The sequence below is a fragment of the Triplophysa rosa genome, linkage group LG15 (assembly GCF_024868665.1).
Source record: "Triplophysa rosa linkage group LG15, Trosa_1v2, whole genome shotgun sequence".
NCBI lineage: Eukaryota > Metazoa > Chordata > Actinopteri > Cypriniformes > Nemacheilidae > Triplophysa > Triplophysa rosa.
Window position 1 is genome coordinate 6751551 of NC_079904.1, and position 17739 is coordinate 6769289.

The following is a 17739-nucleotide window of genomic DNA, read 5'->3' on the forward strand; positions in this document are numbered from 1 at the left end:
AATTACAGCTGGCTCATCACATACACACGACGGGTTTAAGAGTATTAAGTCAAAATAAACGTCCGCACGCAGTGAATATGTTGCATTGCATTCAATAAGCTTGATCTATGTGACTCACAGCCCGTCGCGTTCTCTGCAACACATATAAATGCTCGACAACTCTTGTCGCATGATCGACCTCCCCCACAATCGATCGCTTCGGTTTTACTTTCGATAAATGAAAAATCTGTAATACAATCTGTGTTACTATACGTTTACGGAATCAAGCAAGGTATGTGGAAGCGATACGGTTATGATGGCATTGGGGCAGCACAATGAAACAACGTTAGTTGTCAGTGTCATTTCAGTGATTAATGATCTGATGCTGGATCAACAGAGCCTCTTAAAATCATCCCGATTATCTGTTAAAAATTAAACGTGATTTAAAAGGATGGCTATGCGCAAAACCTTTGCCAGGCATAAAATGATGGTTTAGCCTTGGGGTTTGGATGGGAATTCAGGACAGAAAACGCAATGGAGCAAACACAGTCGCTGTCCAGGGTGCTGAAACGCAGAAACCGCCCACATCGTGCCGCATCCAACACATGATTCAAATGCGTATTAACAATACAAGATCGTCTCTAACACCCCAACCTTGACATCGTCTACATATTGTATCAAAATCAAACTGGATTAAACAAATATAAGGTTACTAATTTCTGATATATTTTCATTTACAATGCAATAAATAAACTTCACTGCTGCTCGTGCTCTGTGCCTACGCTGCGACTTTAAGTCAAACCACGTTTTGTAAAACAATACAAAGACAAAACACCCATCGAATCTATTTTATAATCATCGTGTTAAAACAAAGCTTACCTGATCCCGTAGTCGTTGGACGACCGTCAGTAAGGCAGCGGTTATCTCTGTGATTTTCAACAGCGAACCACCATCAACCACCTTCTGTAGGAACTGAGCTGCTGCAAATGCAATGCGCGTGTTTGACGCCTCTCCGGTTCTTCTTCAATGGAGAGCAGCTCTGCCCTCGACAAACATGGCGTCCGCTTTGACGTCAGTGACGTTTAATAGATTTCTGTCGAGGAGGTGCGGCCCAAATAAAATTTAGCACATGCAGTGAAACATTGTTTGGAAACAGCATGTTGGTGTTGTGACCAAAAAGTAAAAATCTGGTCACGGTATGAATTCTTATTTTAAAATGATGTCCCTTAGTGGAAAAAAATGTAAACACTTGTTTACAATTAGCTTGTTTGAGATCCCAGCAGTGGTGATGATGAGAGGAAGATTGAATTGAGTAATACTGTTTACTGTGACGTATTTCATTTTTGAGTTAAACTTGATTTATCAGAAAAATCTATAAAATGCATTTTTTATCGTATAAATAGCCTACATATTCTAACTTTAAAATGAGTTATGTCAGGGAGTCATGTGACATAAGTTCCACATGCTCATTAAAAAAAAACCTATGTAGTACACAGCAACACCACAGGACACAGTGCCAAGACCATGACATCCAAAAATGGAAGAGTGACTTGCAAATTTTGAAGTTGGTCCTCTTAAGGAAAGTTTGCAAATTGTAATTTTCTATTTCTTCATTTCTCAACATTTACTGGATGCTAATGGTTACAACAATTACGCATCGTGACAGCATTTCCCATGAGACCCTGAGATTAATGAGATTTGTAATGCACATTTTATCCATTATTTCAGTTAGTTTGGTGACTAAATTGGTGATGGAATGAAAAAAAAATACAGTTAATTATGCAGTGATTTATTACATTTAAAAATATATAAAAATGTGAAAAAAATACATAACTGTATGTATGTATGTAGGCCTACATTAGTTGACAGTTATGTTTTTTTTTCACATTTTTACATATTTTTAAATGTAATAAATGAAAGTAGGGAGTCTGACGCCACTCTTTTGTTTTATTAAAGTTTGATCTTTGTTTCTGTTAAGGGAGTTAGGTTATGCATTGTATTTTTGTTTTCTTCTGTTGCTATTAGGGTTTAGTAAGAAGGTTTAAAATAAAGGAAGTTTTGTTTATTATTTTGGCTATGTCAACTCTTGAATCCTTAGGTCCCAAGTTAAAACAATTAATTTTCATTATTGTAATTCATTCATTTCTCCGACTCTTTCATGTTGCACCCTTACCCCTAGACGGGGCGTAACACTAAGAATAACTGAACACATACTGTACTATCACATTTGTATTAAACAACTATGTGACCTAACTCGACCTAACCTAACTAAAGTTGGTATACCATGATTTTTATCTTTTTCCTCAACCTAACTTTTCTTTTAAAAATTCCACACAATCTTTGAAGCCTTTGAAGTTTTTTGGGGGCTGTAGCATTTGACTTGCTGCTGTTTCGCACCTCTAGAACAGAGGAAGAGGGTTTAGAGAGAATTAGCAGCTGCATTATCAACTCTCTTTGTGACTAGACCTTGCCCTCTGACACGTCACTCACAGACTAATTCCCCCCTTAATTAAACCAGAGAGAGAAGAGACAGAGAAAGAGAAGAGGGAGCGTAGAGGAAACTGGACGAGGGGAGGGTGCCGACAGAGATAAAGAGACAGATGTAGTTTGGGTAAAAGCGGGTGGATGTAGATCAGAATGAGAAAGGGAGATGGCGGGAGAACAGGGCAGAGAGAGGAAGAAGAAGAGAGAAACGAATGAGGAAGGAGGTGTTGTTGCGAGGGAGGGGAGCACGATTCTGCAATGGATTCGACGAGTGACTCAGCAGTCTCCTAAAAACATGTTCATGCTCTGCCGCTACAAAGGAATGCTTAAATTGGGTTCAAAAATGACTCAAGGGAACATGAGGATCTCTGATCAAACCGCTGCAGTCACTTGCTTTAAGATGCATTGAAACTTTTGTTTTAGGAAATCTGATTCAATCAGACATCTTTAGAGTAGTGCACTGACCCTTTGTATAAAAATCTGCTCACATTGTACTCACATCTTACATTAGATGCGCATGACCAATTTCCCATTCTTCCAGATCCTCACCAAACCCTGTAAAGTGCGAAAAGGCCTGTCAGTGATCCATTTACACGCACTGCCCGCAATCTTGATAATACGGGAAAGTGATATTTCGTCTGATAATTGATGAGTGGCTAGATTTGCGAAGGGTGGCAACATTGATAATTGTCTCAGTGAGGTACCTGAACGCCCGGGTGCAGATGTATGTCAGAGGAAATATTGACCTGTATTGATCTGAGCTTCAACAGAGCCCTTTTATACAAGCCTGTAGATTCATGTCATTTACACAAACAAAAACATATTACCCATTGCAAAATATACAATATTCATATCAGACGTGTTTTTATTTGATTGGATAGTTTCCAAATTGCTCATGCAATTTCTGACCGATATCAAAGTGGTACATTTATAAATAATAAAATGCTTTGGCTGTAATTTTGTTTAAGTTTTATGAGTGCAGGAGAGGGTGAGATTGATCCCCGGGGCACTGTTGAAGCCTTCAGTTGCACAGAGGTCAAAGGTTAACTACTACCTAAAATTGATCACATGGCATCAATATGCATTTATGCACATTGAATCTTAAGCAGACAGCACAAATGTTTTATTCTCGCTCGGGTGGTAGTCTGGAGACTTTTGCTAATAAGACTGAATGCCAGTGTGTATTAGGCTGGAATGTGATATTCCCTCAAGCCAGCTAACCGGAAGTGTCTTGTTTTGGCCAGTTGAACTCAGAACATGTAAAGGCCTATGTCTAAGCATGTGCATGTACAGTGATGTCTCATCTGTAGGATGCGTAATGTGTGTGAGCTTGCTGGTTTGCATCGTCGGAAGGAATATGGAACAGCATGAGTACATCTGTTGTGTCAAATGAGCAGATGTAATGACCACGCTTTCAAAACGGTACATTCTATGAGTATTCTATTGGCTCCTACACATGGTGCAATACACCCCTCTCTCCCATACTCATTCTCTTTTTCTCCTCCTCCGCTGTGAGTAGAGCATGGTTCTGGTCGGTGAGTCACACCGCCCATGTCAGATTATTATCATTGTAGGTTTAGTTGGCGATATTGACGGTGACGCCGAATGAGTTTGTGCGACGGATTTGAGCGAAGTGCAGTGTAACGTTGCTTAAACTTTACAGATGGAACACAGAATTAGCCCTTGATTCATTCACCTGCCCGTTGCCATGGCAACATGGGGTTCTCCCCCAATGCGTCACCTGCAGCCCCGTTTACCATCATTTGTTTTTGGGCCGAGACACTCACATCGTATAAAAAATAAACACGGTAAGGGGGAAAGCATTTTCCCCCTGAGCCGTGTCGTGTAGTAACGCTCACGCATTTAAATCTGGACACGCTGAGTCCGACGCAGATTCGCTTAATGCGTATCCCTCGCAGACCTGATGCAGCAGTTTTTGCAAGCAGGTAATACGCTTTAGGGCTGTTCAGTGGGAGTCCACAACCTTGGAGTATTCTGCCTTTTAATGAACCACAACTACACAAGACGTGTGCAAGCACCTTTACGTGCCCAAAGGTGGAACGGCAGATGACTCCACTGCAGTGAAAATAAAGCTCCCGTGTTGAGAGCGACCCACTCCAGCTCGGCTGGATCGATGGAGTGCAGAGCAGATCTCTGGCAATTTCACCCTGCTGGCTCCGCAGTGCTCAGCCTCTGATCCCTGTCACTGATATATGGGCACGTATGCCAACACCGCATGCAGCACAACACCAATACTTACACCTGACTATAACACAATCAAATATTGCTGATGTTGTCCCTGGAAGGATCTTTTCAACAACAGCAAAAAGGACAAAGAGACAAATTAGTTCTTAGCATCAATTGTGAGATTAAAAATGAATACCTGCCTTGTTTTTCTCAGACTGCACCCTTGCATCTAATCTAGAAATATTGACTTTTTTGACTATCTTTGTTGTGATTTCCATGAGTGGATAAGTTTGGACCAAAGTAAACGAAGGACAGCAAAGCACAAAATGGCTGGGTGATACAAAGTGATGCTGCAAAGAAATAGATGCCAAATGCAAACTCTTTAATAGCAAGAAAAGGCTCAACAACAAGATACTTGAACTTCTGCCATCTACCATATTGACTGAAATTGTACACTAAGTCCCAGGGAGCAAAACTTGAGTGGGGAATCAAACCAAAACAGTCCTTCACTTTACAACAACAGCAAGTTAAGGTTGCTTGTAGGAAAAGCTCAGTGTGCTCATTAGAGAGCTGTTTCAGTTCTAACTTAAAAGAAAATGCTGCTTTTTGTGGCTAATGTGGTATGTGTTGAGACATAGGATAAGTTATATGCATACTGTATACATGGGTAGTTGACAAATAAACCGTACTTATGTGTCCTATGGCGTGATAGTAAAAATGTAGAAAAAAAACTAACAATGAAGATAAATCTCTCTTACGCTTTTTTGGATTATAAATATAAATAATTTTAAATAATATATTAACAGTTTGTTTTCTAAATGTTTGCTGCCACACCATAGGACACATGGTACAGTTTATTGGTGAACTACCCACATGTGCATGCAGTGCTTATCAAATTTATTAGTAATAGTATAATAAATTGAAAACACAAATATTCTAGGAATCTGTCAAAAAATAAAAATGATATTGTCATTTATTAGGCAAATAAACAACTAAAACAACTAAATAGTCTTTATTTAAGTTTTTATACCCAAATTTAGGCCGACACATTCAACATCTTTAAAACTCAGAATTAATCAAGCATAACATTCACCCATTAAAACATTTTTTTCTATTAAGGACTGCAAGTGTATAACTGTAATTGGGCATCTGAATAAAAAACAAAAAAGGCAAACCTTTCAGGTAGAAACGTTGTGTTTATTTTAATAAATAACTTGCTGATTCTTGTTTTTTCATGAAGTATTTTGGCTGATCGTGCACCTGCCCTAAGTGTTTTGGGATGTGCACATTTTCTGAAGCCTCACAAAATATATCACATTAGGATTACAGTAATTATGGTACATTCCAAACTGTAATATATACCATCAACCAGCTGTATTATAATGAATTACGTTTTCAAGTTTTCAGATACCCATTTCCGTTTAAACCATCTGACATTTTTCTTAAAGTTTCCCTTTTCGATGATAATTTAGATCAGACTTTCTGTGTTCAGATTTAATTGCTCTCCAGTGTTTAGTTGCTCTCTAAGTGTTTCTATACAGTGGTAAACATCCTCTGTCTTATACAAATTAGCCTTATAAACCAGTAATGGTCTGACAGACTGTACCTTTAGCAAAATGTGCGAGAAATGTACTGTATTACAATTAAAGCTCATTGCCAAACATGGTAAAATTTATTTTTCGTAATATTGTACAATACCAAGATTTTTTATACAGTATGACTGGTGACTTATTTAGAATCCACATATGCAAGGCTTACATGCATATATTTAAGAAAAGTATAAAAATTCATAAACATTTATATATCATTTAAATTATTGGTAAACATAAATAAATACATCTAAATATTTACTAAATGTATACATGTATGTGTTTATAAATACAAAATAAATATTCACAGTACACAGACATATATTACGCAAACACAAACTTTTATTCTGGATGCGATTAATCATGTGACAGCCCTAGATTTAAATGTCTGCAAATAAATCCGTCCACTACAGAAAACAATCGCAAATCTTAGAAGATCCAACAATGTTTACTTCACTCTTATTATAATACTTTCATTGAGGATACAGGATGACAGGTGCAACTGCAGCAAGAAATGGAAACCCACTTATCACTGTTGCAAAACATAAATTAAATAATTTTCAATTTCCATAGACTAAAATACAATTTAACGGCAGATAAAAAAACAATAAACACATGGTCTGAAACAGTGTTGGGTGTAACTGGTTCCTAAGTAATTAGTTACTGTAATTTAATTACTTTCCCCTTAAAAAGTAAAGTAAGGGATTACTCTTATTTCTTCTGCAATTTAATTACAGTTAATTCGGGTGTAATTGAACAAAATACTGTGTAATGTATACAATAGTCGAATTGACATGAAAATTCAAAGTCTAACTTTAAAATGAATGCATTAATGTATCTTTCTCACATTTGTAATACTTTAGTTTTATATTATTTATTTGAATGAATTAAGAGTTGTTTCATGTCTATCCTTGAATCACTTAACTAATCAAGGTTGATATAGGATATAGAAAGTAATTAGTAATAAGTAATTAAATACAGTTTGGAGAGAGTAATTTGTACAGTAATCTAATTACACTTTTGAATATGTAATTAATAATTAGTAACTTGAAATTAATTACTTTTTCAGAGTATTTACCCAACACTGATCTGAATTCATCACCATTGACAGTTAATTTCAGACCTGTATGAGTCTGTTTCACTTTATGTGAATGCTCAGTGTCTGAAAACAAGAGCGGGGTCAAACCCAGCTGGATAAACTCAGATCAGGGGCCTCTGGCAATGGGCAGAGCTGTGTCAGGCACTAAAATAAACAGAAACACAACTCAGGCTGAGCTGCCTGTGCCTGGCCAGAGTTCTCTGTCTCCCCTCAGTCCCGGGAGGGACGACAGTGCTGAGTAAGCTCTGTGTGGGGGTGTGTATGAGTTGAAGCACTGCAGTGCTACAAGGAAAGACTTTTATCACAGAAAACAAACTGGACTGGGCAGGCATATCATTTCGGCAATTGCAGCATTGCATGATACAGAAACAAGAGTAAAACAAAAACCTGTGTTAAAAATAAAGGTAACTGTATATAGTATACAGTACAAGAGTATTATTAGTCAAAATGCTTTAACTCAAAATGAGTTAACATGATCTACAAATGTGCTTAGAAATATAATCATTTTTAATTAAAATTATAACTTTGTTTTAACCAAAACCCTTTTCAATTGATTTTCATTGTGGTCTAAGCCAGTAAACGCCACTGTTTGCATAAATAAATGCACACTTACGTGCACAAAAAAACACATTTGCATGTGCGTGCTCATCACTCCCCGCAGATCTCGTTTACACTGAAGCCGGGGGGATTGATTTTATTAAAAATTCACTCCTCCTCCTCCTAGTTCTGCTCTCTCTCCATCCCTGACTCACCCCACTCTTGTAACACACATCTACAGGGTGAATGTTATGGCTTCATGCTCACACTATCGCTTTCATTTTCCACGTCCTTCCCTCATCTCCCTCACCTTTGTGACCGTGACGCATTTGCTCTTGAGCCCCCCCACCAATGTTGCCCGCCCCCGTCTCTCTCTCTCACTCTAATGTTTACTCTGTTGTTGTCTATCATCTCTATTCCAGCATCCATAATAAATCCAGGCATCTATAATAAACATATCAAACATGTGGACACACAATCATTTAAACATATATTTTCTCTCTTTGGGCTATTACAGTGTCTGATAATTCTCCTAAATGCTGTCATCTCACTGAAAATCAGATTGATGTGTAAAAAAACATTTGACCTTGATTTAAAGCTGTTCATTTTGTCATGTAACTACGCCCGAAAGACCTTAAAGGCACAGCAATTTAATGATCTAATTGGGCTGTGAACACTGGTAGCAGCTAACGGAGGTGCGTTTAATCAGATCCACGTCGTACAAATACAAAACACCTTATCGCTGTTTTGCAGACGCCACTGTTGACAGTTCAAACAGAGCTTACTGACTCAGTGGTTACAGTAAATCGTGCCATTGCATTGATTTGACAGGCTACTTTGTCTCTAGTGCTGTGAGAATCCTGTTCACTCATTACTGAAACATTTCTATTGATTTTTAAAACAATGCTAAATAACAGGGACATTAAAAAGGGAGAGATTAAATCAAGATGCATAAAACTCGACATGCATGTTATGATGATGATGATGATACATAAAACCTGCAATCCAGACCTTAACAATGGTATTTTAATTGGGATCAGAGTATGTCTCACAACAATCACAATAGTTTTGGCTGCCATTTTGCACAACTCAGTGCTGAGGATTTTAGCACTCACCTCCAAAACAGACATTACTGTTATGTAAACACAGTTACGCCACCTGTTGGCCAAGCAGAAGAGCTGCAGACTAAAACAAAAGCCTCCTGCCTATTCCATACCAGAGAAAATCTGTGTCGATAACTACCAGACATCACTTTAAACTGTAAATAAGTATACATGAAAAGCTTTTATTGCAATGAAAGTCTGTTTACTAGTCGCATTTTCAATCAACAGCCACATTTCCATTTCTATTATCTCCAGTTCATTTCTCAGATTCCTGCATACTGATAGAACTGTTCAGTTTTCAGAGATAAACATGAGGGGTTTGTGCGGCGCTGCCTGTGGCGAAAGGCCTGTATTCAGCACGGTCGACAGACGCTGAGACACGGAGGAGACAAACTGCATGCCAGCTCGTAGGCAGCAGATCTCATCTCCAGCCTCTCATAAACGCATAATCAATCTGGCTTAATGCACTTCCCTCTCTAAGACGACAGAGAAACAGCAGTGAAATATGCCGTTTTTAATCCCTGAGTAACCATTGTATAAACATTCCATGGCCAGGTTTCATGGACAAGGCTTAGCCTAAGCCAGGACTATGCCTTAGGTAATTTAGGCTTTGAAAGTTGCTTTCATTAAAATGCCTTAAAAAACATCACTGATGTGCATCTTGAAACAAAACAATGGCACGGACAGTCTGGGACTAGCCCTAAACCTTGTCTGTGAAACCAGAGCTATGTTAGTTAGTGTGTTACTAAAACTAGATGTTTACTAGGGGAGTAAATCGGAGCCCTAAATATATAAAATGAATGTTTAATTAAATTCTTTGAAAACGCTATTGTGTTCTGGGTGGTTGCCGAGATGTTTCTGTGAGGTTGCTAATGTGTTCTGAGTGATCCTAGGTAGATGCTTACTGACTAAAGTCAAAACAGAATACCCCTTTTTTAAATAAATATATAAAATATAGTTCATTTAAAATTGACTCGCCCCTCATGTCACTCCAAACTTGCAGAAGAAACGTTTTTTCTTCCGCAGAACACAAAAGAATATATTTTGAAAAATGTCGGTCAGTAAACAACATTGGTCCCCATTGACTTCTATTGTGTGGACCCAAAGAAAAAGACATTTCTCAAAAAATCTTCTTTTGTGTTCCACAGAAGAAAGAGTCACATACAGGTTTTAAAGTACATAAGAGGTGAATAAATAACAACAGAATTTTTATTTCTGGATGAACTATCATGTCATAATCAATAATAATTTGATTATTCAAGGAACACACATAAATCTCTAGGTTGTAAGTTGCATTGGATAAAAGCACACACTGGATAAAAGCACACAATTTGATCCATCATTCACGTCCATACCACACATGCCCAAGTTGTCAGGAATTTAGTTTTTTGGAAATACTAACATTGACTTTTCTATTGGAGACATGGTCTCTTTCAATCGGTGAGCTCAAACTCCACAGACTTCTTCTGAATGTTTTTATTGAATGGCATCTTGAAGTCATCAAAGTCCACTTCATAGGTGAAGCGCTTTCTCCTCATGGCCTTCTTCTCCATTAGCTCGATAGTGGTCAGCTGATTTCGCCACGTCTGAAATGTAGTTTCCCACATGAAGGAAAAAAATTAACACATCAGCTCTGAATAGTTTCTACTAGACAACAATTCGATTAAATGGAACGCAGTCTCCTGCGTCTCTGATATTTCTCTTGGCAAGAAGACCCAGAAGTCGACACAAGAGTTATAATGTTAATCTTTTTCAATTATGTACAGAGCATTTCATAGTTTTGCATTGCTGTTAAGCACTTTTACATACATTTCGGCAATAGTAACTTTAGTACAAGACGTGATTAGGAAAAATAAAAATCAATTGTCTCATGAATGATATAGTTTCACCTTCCCCAAGAAATTTAGAGACAAAGGTGATATTTTTCTCTGATATAACGCTACCCAAACTAAGCAATCAAATTTTCCCCTTGATGAGAAAAACACGTCACAATCTATTAAAAACAAGATGACCTAATCAGCTGTCCACGTGACATTACATTCTGCCCACGCCTGGCTCGCGTTTCTCCACAGAGCTGCGAGTGGTATCCGGCTTACCGTTCTTGGCACAAAACTGATGTCCAATTTGTTGAGCTTGCCGCTGGTGATCTGAGTGCTATGCACGATAACGCTGTCTTTCTTCATTGCTTTCTTGACTGCTGAGTTTGAGGAGGCTGTGGGAGTGGAAACGGAGCCCTGCTGAGAAGATAAAGCGTCAACGCTGTAATCAACACACAGTGGACGCGTTGACACAGAGACAAACTGCGTGACTTTCAATGAAGCTTCTGCGGGGGTTCCCCTGAGCTCATATGACACGACTGGGCTCATTTACTTACTCTTTGTGCTCATCTGTCATTGACTGTGATATGTTGTGAATATGTGTTATTCTACCTTTTCTTTCGTCGATCCAGAAGCAGAGGCCGGAGTTGGTTTGCGTTTGACTTTGGCAGGTTGTGCCTTCTTGTCCCTATGTCTGGGTAGGGCATGAATCTTGGCCTGGATCAAATCCACCATCCTGAAGTCTGCATAAGCATGGGCAACGTCCAAGCAGTTCTGCTCTGCAATTATAAGATTGAAACAAAGTCCCTGAATCAAATGACAACGGAGCCAACATTGATCAATCTCGAAGATTTAATGGACTGTAAATCAGGCTGTTCATAGAAGCTCTCCAACCTGCATGAGGTGGCAGTGTGGAAACGGCCAAGCGAAACTGATCTTGAAACAATTTGATAAATTCTTAATGTATTTTATAATGGTTTGATGGCCGTAACATTTTGACTGTACCTGTTTTATTTACTGCGTTGATCTTTGCCCCAGCTTTGATGAGATAGTCCACACAGGACGGCCGACAGCTCTCAATGGCTCTCATTAGGGGAGTGGCCCCATTCAGGGTGGGCGGGTCCACAGAAGCTCCCGCCTCCAGTAGCAGCTGTATGATGTCTAGCTGTCCTGCATGGCAGGCATGATGCAGAGGAGTCCAACTGAACTGGTCGCATGCATTCACGTCAGCCCTGTGATATAATGTGGTGATTATGTCATTTTACATGTAAATGATGCATAACATCATAATTTACATTAAGACGCATGATGTGTAATGTATATAAACAGTAAATGACTCTAGTATATCGTCGCTGTCCTTCCGAAACCTTGATGTCCAAATTTGCTGTTTTTCAGGAAATGGAAAAAACACTGTGCTTTTTAAATGATTTAACACTGTTGTCAAAGTTGACAAGAACATTTTTATACTTTTTATTGGTTAGATATTTGCACGACCCAGTGACGAACATAAAGGGTGACTAATAATTATTATTTATGACAAAAATAAAAATCACAAAATATGGAGATACGAGGTTTGAGAAAGACAGCAGCGATGTGTAATGTATATAACAGACCCTTTTAATAGTGCACTGCACTATGTGTAGAAATAATGGAAATTTGTCAACTATGCATTGCAATATGCATATCTGAATAGTCTGCAATTTCTTACAAATTCAAAAAGTTATGTGTAGTTACATATGTATGTTAATACAGATAGCAAGAGAAACTGGCACACAATTATTGGGCCTCATTCATGAAAAACGATTTTTTGTGTAAATCGTTCGTAAAGTCTTTTTGACATAGTTGAAAATGAATATTACAAACTTACAAGCATTATCGCATTGCATATCATTATTTATCAATTATTTCATATTGTATTTCTCTTTAATATTAGGGATGTTACAATATCAAAATCTCACTGTACGGTAATACCTTGCTATAAAGTCCACGGTACGATATTTATTGCAGTATTTAAAATGTCAAATTATGACTTGGAAACGTGCCACAAGCATCCTCTTTTCTTTATCCTCTAATCATAACTGGTAATAAGTGATATGAGTTATAGTATGAGATGGGTCAAATGACCGAAAAATCCCTTTTATAAAATGAAATAATTGCACCAGATGGACCTATGACATTCTCTATGTTAGGCCCAGAAGACATATCGCTTCATACAGTCATGTGACCACGATAATATTGAGACAATTTTGCTACGATATCGATAATATTGTTACATCCCTATTTAATATTGTGCAGTCCTACTTTTTAACCTGACAAACATTTGCAACTTTTCCATGACACACCTGCAATTAAGCATGCATCTTTAAATCCAGCTCTCAAATAAATTTGAACCAAAATCTTTAAAAGATCATAATTCTTACCCATTATCAAGAAGAAACTTTGCCATCTCATAGTTCCCACTTGTACATGCAGCCATAAGCGGTGTCTTGTAAAAGCGATCTTTCACATCTACAGGAACCTTCTGACTAACTGCCAGCTTAAGAGATTCAATATCTCCCGTTTTAACACAGTAATTCATATTTATGTATATTTTTTCAGGCTCATCTATGTACCACCCTGTGTCATCTTCAATAGGATGTTCTGGTCTATGATCCCGGTCAAATCTGTGTATGTCTGTGGCATGCTGGTAGCTTTCGATCATGAAATGTGGTGGTCCACCATCATCGCGCCGACGGATGAGCTCAGGTGGAATAGTGCAGATAGGCATAGGTAGATTAAACTTACTCTTCTTAGTCTTTCCTGCTTTGCTTGCCTTTTTCTTCTTTGGCCCATAAGAGGCCATAACGTAAGTCTTAGGAAGGTATTTGAGGCCTTTCAAGAAATCATTAACATCTATGAATCCCTCTCTCCTCCTGTCCAGAGAAAGCAGAAGCTTCCGAATTTGGTCATCGTCTACAGGAGCCTGAAGTCCACGAAGAACAGACACAAACGTTGCCCTGGACACTGCATCTATTCCAGCGATGTTGTCTGGGGCTGACTCCCAAGCGTTTCTCAGTGCGTCCTCATTCTCATGAGACCAGTCGTGAAGTGTCAGAGCCCACGGTTCATTTGTGCCGCCCATTCCTTTGGCAAACTTTCCATGTAATCGTTCGGCCTTCTTAAGCTCTTTCACGGTGGCCTTGTGACCGCAGTCCTTAGCAGTCTGACGGGGAAGAAGACCTTCTTGATTTTTCAGTTTGGGATTGCATCCTAAGGTAGGAAATTTACAAAACGATTTATAACATTAAATATGAATATTTAGAGATCAAGAAACATCAAGAGCATCTTAACATCAAGAAGCATGAATTCAGTCATGGTTGTAAAAAACACCCGAGGCATCAATCTATAGCAGATCAATGTTTACAAAATCTTTAAATTAACTTTAATAGCATTAACCTCAAAGTCAAATGAAATAGGAAATAAGGTACTGAAAGTGCCAAACTAAAGAAATAGTTATACTTTTTTAGTTAAATTCTATTTAATCCTTTATTTTGTACATTTTCTGTGTCTTTTGCAAATGTACAGAAAATAGCTTATAAGACAGAGTAATGAGAAGCTTGTTCCCCTGGTTTTAAGAAGCAATTTACCTCTTTGAGCTAAAAACCTGCAACAATCTGTGTATCCACCAGAGGCAGCAAAGTGCAGAGGTGTATCTCCATCTTTTGTCACCTCTCCAAGGTCAGCTGCATATGCAGACAACACCTTAATGATCTGGTGAAGAGCGAGTCTATAGTTAAAAATAGTGATTATAATCATTGAGAGATGACATGTAGGCTTGTAATCTAACACTAAGAGATTTATACATCAATGTTTACACAAATTATATATAATAACAGACTGGCACTAACTTCAATGAAGCCTCGTTCAGATGCAAAATGAGCTGCATGGAATCCCTTCTTATCCACAGCATTGACATTTCCTCCTTTTTTTAGAATGGCTCTCACTAGCTCTATTGCTCCTCCTCTGATCGCCTCCATCAGAGCGGTCTGACCTGTCACCTGGGATAACACACAAAATCAATCAACCAGCATCTAAAGCAACAGCAACAGTACGCAAAATTCATTGTTCATTGGTGATTCATGGGAAATGCATGTCCTGATAAAATATACAGCTTGAATGCTCTGTAAATTACTTAGGCTAAATTTATGCATTTGGGATCTGCCAAATGCATTATTATAATTCTGTAAATGTGAAATGACTCAAGTGAGTTACTGTAGATGACCTCAGACTTTTTTATCTGAGTTTTTGAAACAAATGGGATCATAAACAACTGTCACATTTATGTTTATGTATTTGGCTGACTTTTTATCCAGAGCAGCTTACAGTACTCTACAGTGCATTCAAGGTATATTTTATCAGTCCATGCATCATTCCTTCTAAAGGGAAACATTGTCCTCTACCAACCGTCCTACAGGAACATTTGCATTATTTCTGTAATTATATTACTAAATATTTGAATAACAAAAAACAGATCTAAATAAGACTCCCAGTTTAAGGTACTATTTTCATTTAGGTTACTTTGTCATTTGTACAGGACCTGTAAATTTCATTGAAAGTAAAAGTGAGGTTCATTACAAAAGTGTGTTGAGAGTAAAGCAAATAAAAGATGATGCTATTAACAGTTGAAAAACTGTGAATTCAAATACATTGTTTTTAATTACCCATCTTTTATTGTTGCATCAAAAATTAATATCGCTTTTCTGATCTACTTAAGTGGTGAGCCGGTTTTTCTTCATTTCAATTCTTTTTATGTATGTATTAATTTATTTATTTTTGTTTATTGAATATGTTGTTTAAAAGTTGAAAATCCATAAATATATTCTATATATATTACCCATCCTTTACATGTGTACCTCCAATTCAACAGCAAAGCACACCTGATTTGTCGCATTGGGGTCCGCTCCTCTTTCCAGGATGCTGAGACACATTCCCTCACAGTCCTGAGCTTGCTCACAGGCCAGCAGGAACACGGGCATCCCATTTGTTGAAGCATTGTTTACATCCGCATTGCCCATAAGGGCCACCTGGAGGCAGCGCATGTGCCTTTTGGTGGGGTGGATGCAGTAGAAAAGCAAGCCTGGGAGAGAAGCCAGAATACAGATTACTCGGATCGGTTTACATGGTAGTTTTACCGGTCATGCCCTGATCTGTAATTAGATAGACTGCATGTAAACCTCCAGATAGGAGAGATGCAGCCAGCTATTTATGGTCTCTGTAGTAAAAGGGATAGTTTATCCAAAAATGAAAATTCTTTAATCTTTTAAATTCTCACTATTCTCAACCTGTATAACTGTCTTTCTGCTGCAAAAGAAGATATTTTGCACATCTATTGTACGGATACAAAACCACTGAGACATTTCTCAAAATTTCTCCTTTTGATTTCCACAGATGAAAGAAAGTCAGACCAGTTTGGAACGACATGATAGTTTTGAATTATCCCTTTAAAATTTTCATATGAAGGCTTGAGAGAAAGAGATGCAAAGTTTAAACAAAACTTAGTTTTAGTTAGTACAAGAGACACATATTATAACTGATAGCTATCCAGTTATATAAGATCAAGACCAATTTAATCAACGCGTTTTTAGATTATCTTTCATTATAAAATCAGTCACTGCCAATCTAGTCATTTTACCACCAGAGGGCGCCATTACCTACTTCTGAGTAGACATGAATTTAATTTAAGTTGTTTCTAATGATCTTTTTACATATATAGGCCTACTATTAGTAATACGTTTCAAAATGTTATATATAAAAGTTATATATTTTTCATGTTTGGTGTTAATTTAGTAATAGTCTTGAACACGGAACTTTTTGGCAATGCACATTCACAGCAGCAGCCTATTATCTGCCATGGCCAACAATGAATTAATTCCACAACCAAACGTCAACAATAATAGAAAGATTAATCGAAGCCTTAAACAGGTATATCATATATAAAAAGTCCTTCACGTTTATGCATTTTTATCCAAGTATGTCTGTTCCCCCATGATGACCTTTGCTCTGATGCTATAGCCTACTTATTGAACTCCAGGGACATAAATCATGCTATAAAATAACAAGATAATATTACCTTTCCCTTCGTTGTCTACAAGTGTCATGTTTGCGTTTTTCTTTGCCAACAGAGACACGATGCCGTCGTAGCCGAGCTCCGCAGCCAGCATCAGCGGCGTTCGCCCTCTCCTATCCTGCACGTTTGGGCTGGCTCCTTTCGCTATGAGGAACTCCAGCATGTCGTGGTTGTTGGCCACCGATGCCAAGTGAAGGACGCCGTTACCTTCGCGCGGTTCCGTGAGATTAATGAGGTCATCGACACCCATAGAGATTAATTTCTCTATGTACGGTTTGTCTCCCTCCCGGACGCACTGAAGGAGCCGATAGATCTGTAGAGTGTCAAGTCTGCTCTTGGCTACAGAGAATGACATCGTGACCCCTGAAAATTTAAAAATGCACGGTTCTGTTATGTCTTTTAATTCCCCGGTGATTTAGTCGTACAGTATCTGAAGGTATTTGACAGTAAGTATTGATGTCCACGAGTACAGTTTTAACTGAAGGAATGTTTAAGGTAGGAAGTAAGTTAGTATACTGTATGTCCATGTTTTACTATTCAGAAAGTCAGAAAACAACATTCAGAAGTCAGAAAACAATCAAATTCTAAATGCGACTTACCTTTTGTCGGTAATGCCTAAAAATCAGCAGTATGTTAATGTTACGTTCAACATCGTTTCCGAGATCCGTGTTTCTTTCTGTGCGTCTCTATGGCAACCGAACGCAATGAACTCTCAGAAAGCTTAGTGAAGTAGTAAATTCCCGCCTCACTGTCCCCGCCTTTCTTGTTGCGGCCTCGAATTACCGCACTTTTAAAGGATCACTTGACCGGACTGCACGGCGTATCGGCTTTCATGGCA

At 38.2% G+C, this 17739-nt stretch overlaps 2 protein-coding genes across 5 annotated transcripts in view; both read right to left on the reverse strand.

Annotated features, from left to right (window-relative positions):
* The window catches only part of snap25a (synaptosome associated protein 25a), a 32038-nt gene extending 31002 nt beyond the window's left edge, over nt 1-1036 (reverse strand). The window contains exon 1 of one of the 2 annotated variants that reach the window (XM_057352371.1): nt 859-1036. The gene's annotated coding sequence lies outside the window, so the exon portion shown is untranslated. The remainder of the gene's footprint in view (nt 1-858) is intronic. The other variant, XM_057352370.1, reaches the window with a different exon arrangement.
* A 5324-nt stretch (nt 1037-6360) lies between these two features.
* Nucleotides 6361-17682, reverse strand: ankef1a (ankyrin repeat and EF-hand domain containing 1a). 3 transcript variants are annotated; one of them, XM_057353903.1, is made up of 10 exons: nt 17501-17682; nt 16905-17264; nt 15712-15911; nt 14683-14832; nt 14422-14545; nt 13216-14044; nt 11801-12027; nt 11408-11574; nt 11075-11215; nt 6361-10564 (listed from the first exon to the last, which is right to left on the reverse strand). In XM_057353903.1, exons 2-10 carry the CDS (start codon nt 17254-17256, stop codon nt 10412-10414), a joined length of 2343 nt encoding a protein of 780 aa, XP_057209886.1. In that variant the 5' UTR covers nt 17257-17264; nt 17501-17682; the 3' UTR covers nt 6361-10411. The 3 variants fall into 3 exon arrangements, with proteins under 3 accessions (XP_057209886.1, XP_057209888.1, XP_057209887.1); XM_057353905.1 differs by having other exon boundaries at nt 11075-11212; nt 17501-17681; XM_057353904.1 differs by lacking the exon at nt 17501-17682 and having other exon boundaries at nt 16905-17296.
* Between the last annotated feature and the right edge of the window lie 57 nt (nt 17683-17739).